The sequence below is a fragment of the Cynoglossus semilaevis genome, chromosome 6, assembly GCF_000523025.1.
Source record: "Cynoglossus semilaevis isolate Cse_v1.0 chromosome 6, Cse_v1.0, whole genome shotgun sequence".
Lineage (NCBI taxonomy): Eukaryota > Metazoa > Chordata > Actinopteri > Pleuronectiformes > Cynoglossidae > Cynoglossus > Cynoglossus semilaevis.
In genome coordinates, this window is record NC_024312.1 from 18352609 (window position 1) to 18353982 (window position 1374).

Here is a 1374-nt window from a genome sequence, read left to right on the forward strand (position 1 = left end):
TCAATGACTCGTGACTTCACTTGGACTCGAGCCCTTTGACTCGACAAGACTTGAGACGAACATCCGATCAAATTAGACCCACGTTGTTTGGACGCGATAATATCGAGCCAATCAAATTGCGGGACAACCAATGAGAATGAGTTGTCGAACAATGCGCGGGTTAGGGAAAATGATAGCAAAGGTAGTGTTGTTCGGATTTAAAAACTACGAGATGGTCAACAAAAAACGAGTGGCAACGAGTGGAAGGACTCGAAACAGAAACGGCAGGACTTGGGACTTGACTTGACACTTTTCAGTCTTGACTTGGACTCGACTCGGACTTTGCCTATTTTGACTTGAGACTTGATTCGGACTTGAGTGCAAAGACTTGAGACTTGCTTGTGACTTGCAAAGCAATGACTTGGTCCCCACCTCTGGCATCGGGTGTGTTGTTTATTTCCAAAGTGCTAATAAATCAAATACTATCTCGCAGGAGGCTCGTGTCTGTTACCTTAGGAGGTGTGGAGGTCTTTTTAGTTTCCCACATTCCACGCTTGTTTCCAATATCACTGGGTTTCACGTCCTGCAACAGAAAACACCAACATTAAGGTGTATGTTACTCTGGAATAAGAAAAGAAAAAAAACAAACCCTGAAATGTTTCAAATTTCACATGGTAATAATGTTGGCGAGTGCATTGCGCTACAAGGGAAGACGGCTACGCTCAGGTTCAACAGTTGTTCACTATACATTCATTTGTGCTACGTTTGCTTCCTTTTGTTGTTGTTGTGTTGTTGTTGTTTGTTTGTTTTTGGGGGGGGGTGAGACTTTTTGCCATTTTTCATTTTGGCTCCCAGGTGTAAGTCAGACTCCTGGGATGTTTTCTTGTCCTAGATTATGATGTTACCGCTGTGCTAGAGAGGCCGTTGGTGCAAAAGTAAAAGCAGGTTTACGGCCAAGACGTTTGTTGCTAAAGATATCTCCAGTCGTAAATTTCGTCTTCGAACAATGTGACACTGTGTTCTGCGGTGCCTCTGCTCTTGCACGTGGCGTGATGTCTCCAGGAGACCTGGTAGAATCAACAGCTGTTCCTACTCTGAGGAAGGACACGGGGGTCCGACTACAAATGACCTCAAGTCACAGCACCGTGTCTTGGCAAACGGAACTAGACTTATTTTCAACGTTGTGAATAAAGAGACGAGAGGCCAGAGCTGAAGAAAACGTTTAGTCTCTTAGACTATTAAAGATATACCAGATATATATATAAAAAAGTTTAAAGTTTAGTTTAATGTTAAGTCAATTAGGAGGCTGCATAGATAGAGAGAGAGAGAGATAGATAAAGAGAGAGAGAGAGAGTGAGATAGATAGAGAGATAGATAGAGAGATAGATAGATAGA

The 1374-nt window shown here is 42.8% G+C and overlaps 1 protein-coding gene across 1 annotated transcript in view; it reads right to left on the reverse strand.

The window, feature by feature from the left end:
* Window positions 1-1374, reverse strand: part of cald1b (caldesmon 1b) — a 14333-nt gene that overhangs the window by 1019 nt on the left and 11940 nt on the right. Inside the window, exon 16 of the mRNA XM_025056359.1 lies at window positions 491-562. Within this exon, the coding sequence (XP_024912127.1) occupies window positions 491-562 (72 nt within the window). The remainder of the gene's footprint in view (window positions 1-490; window positions 563-1374) is intronic.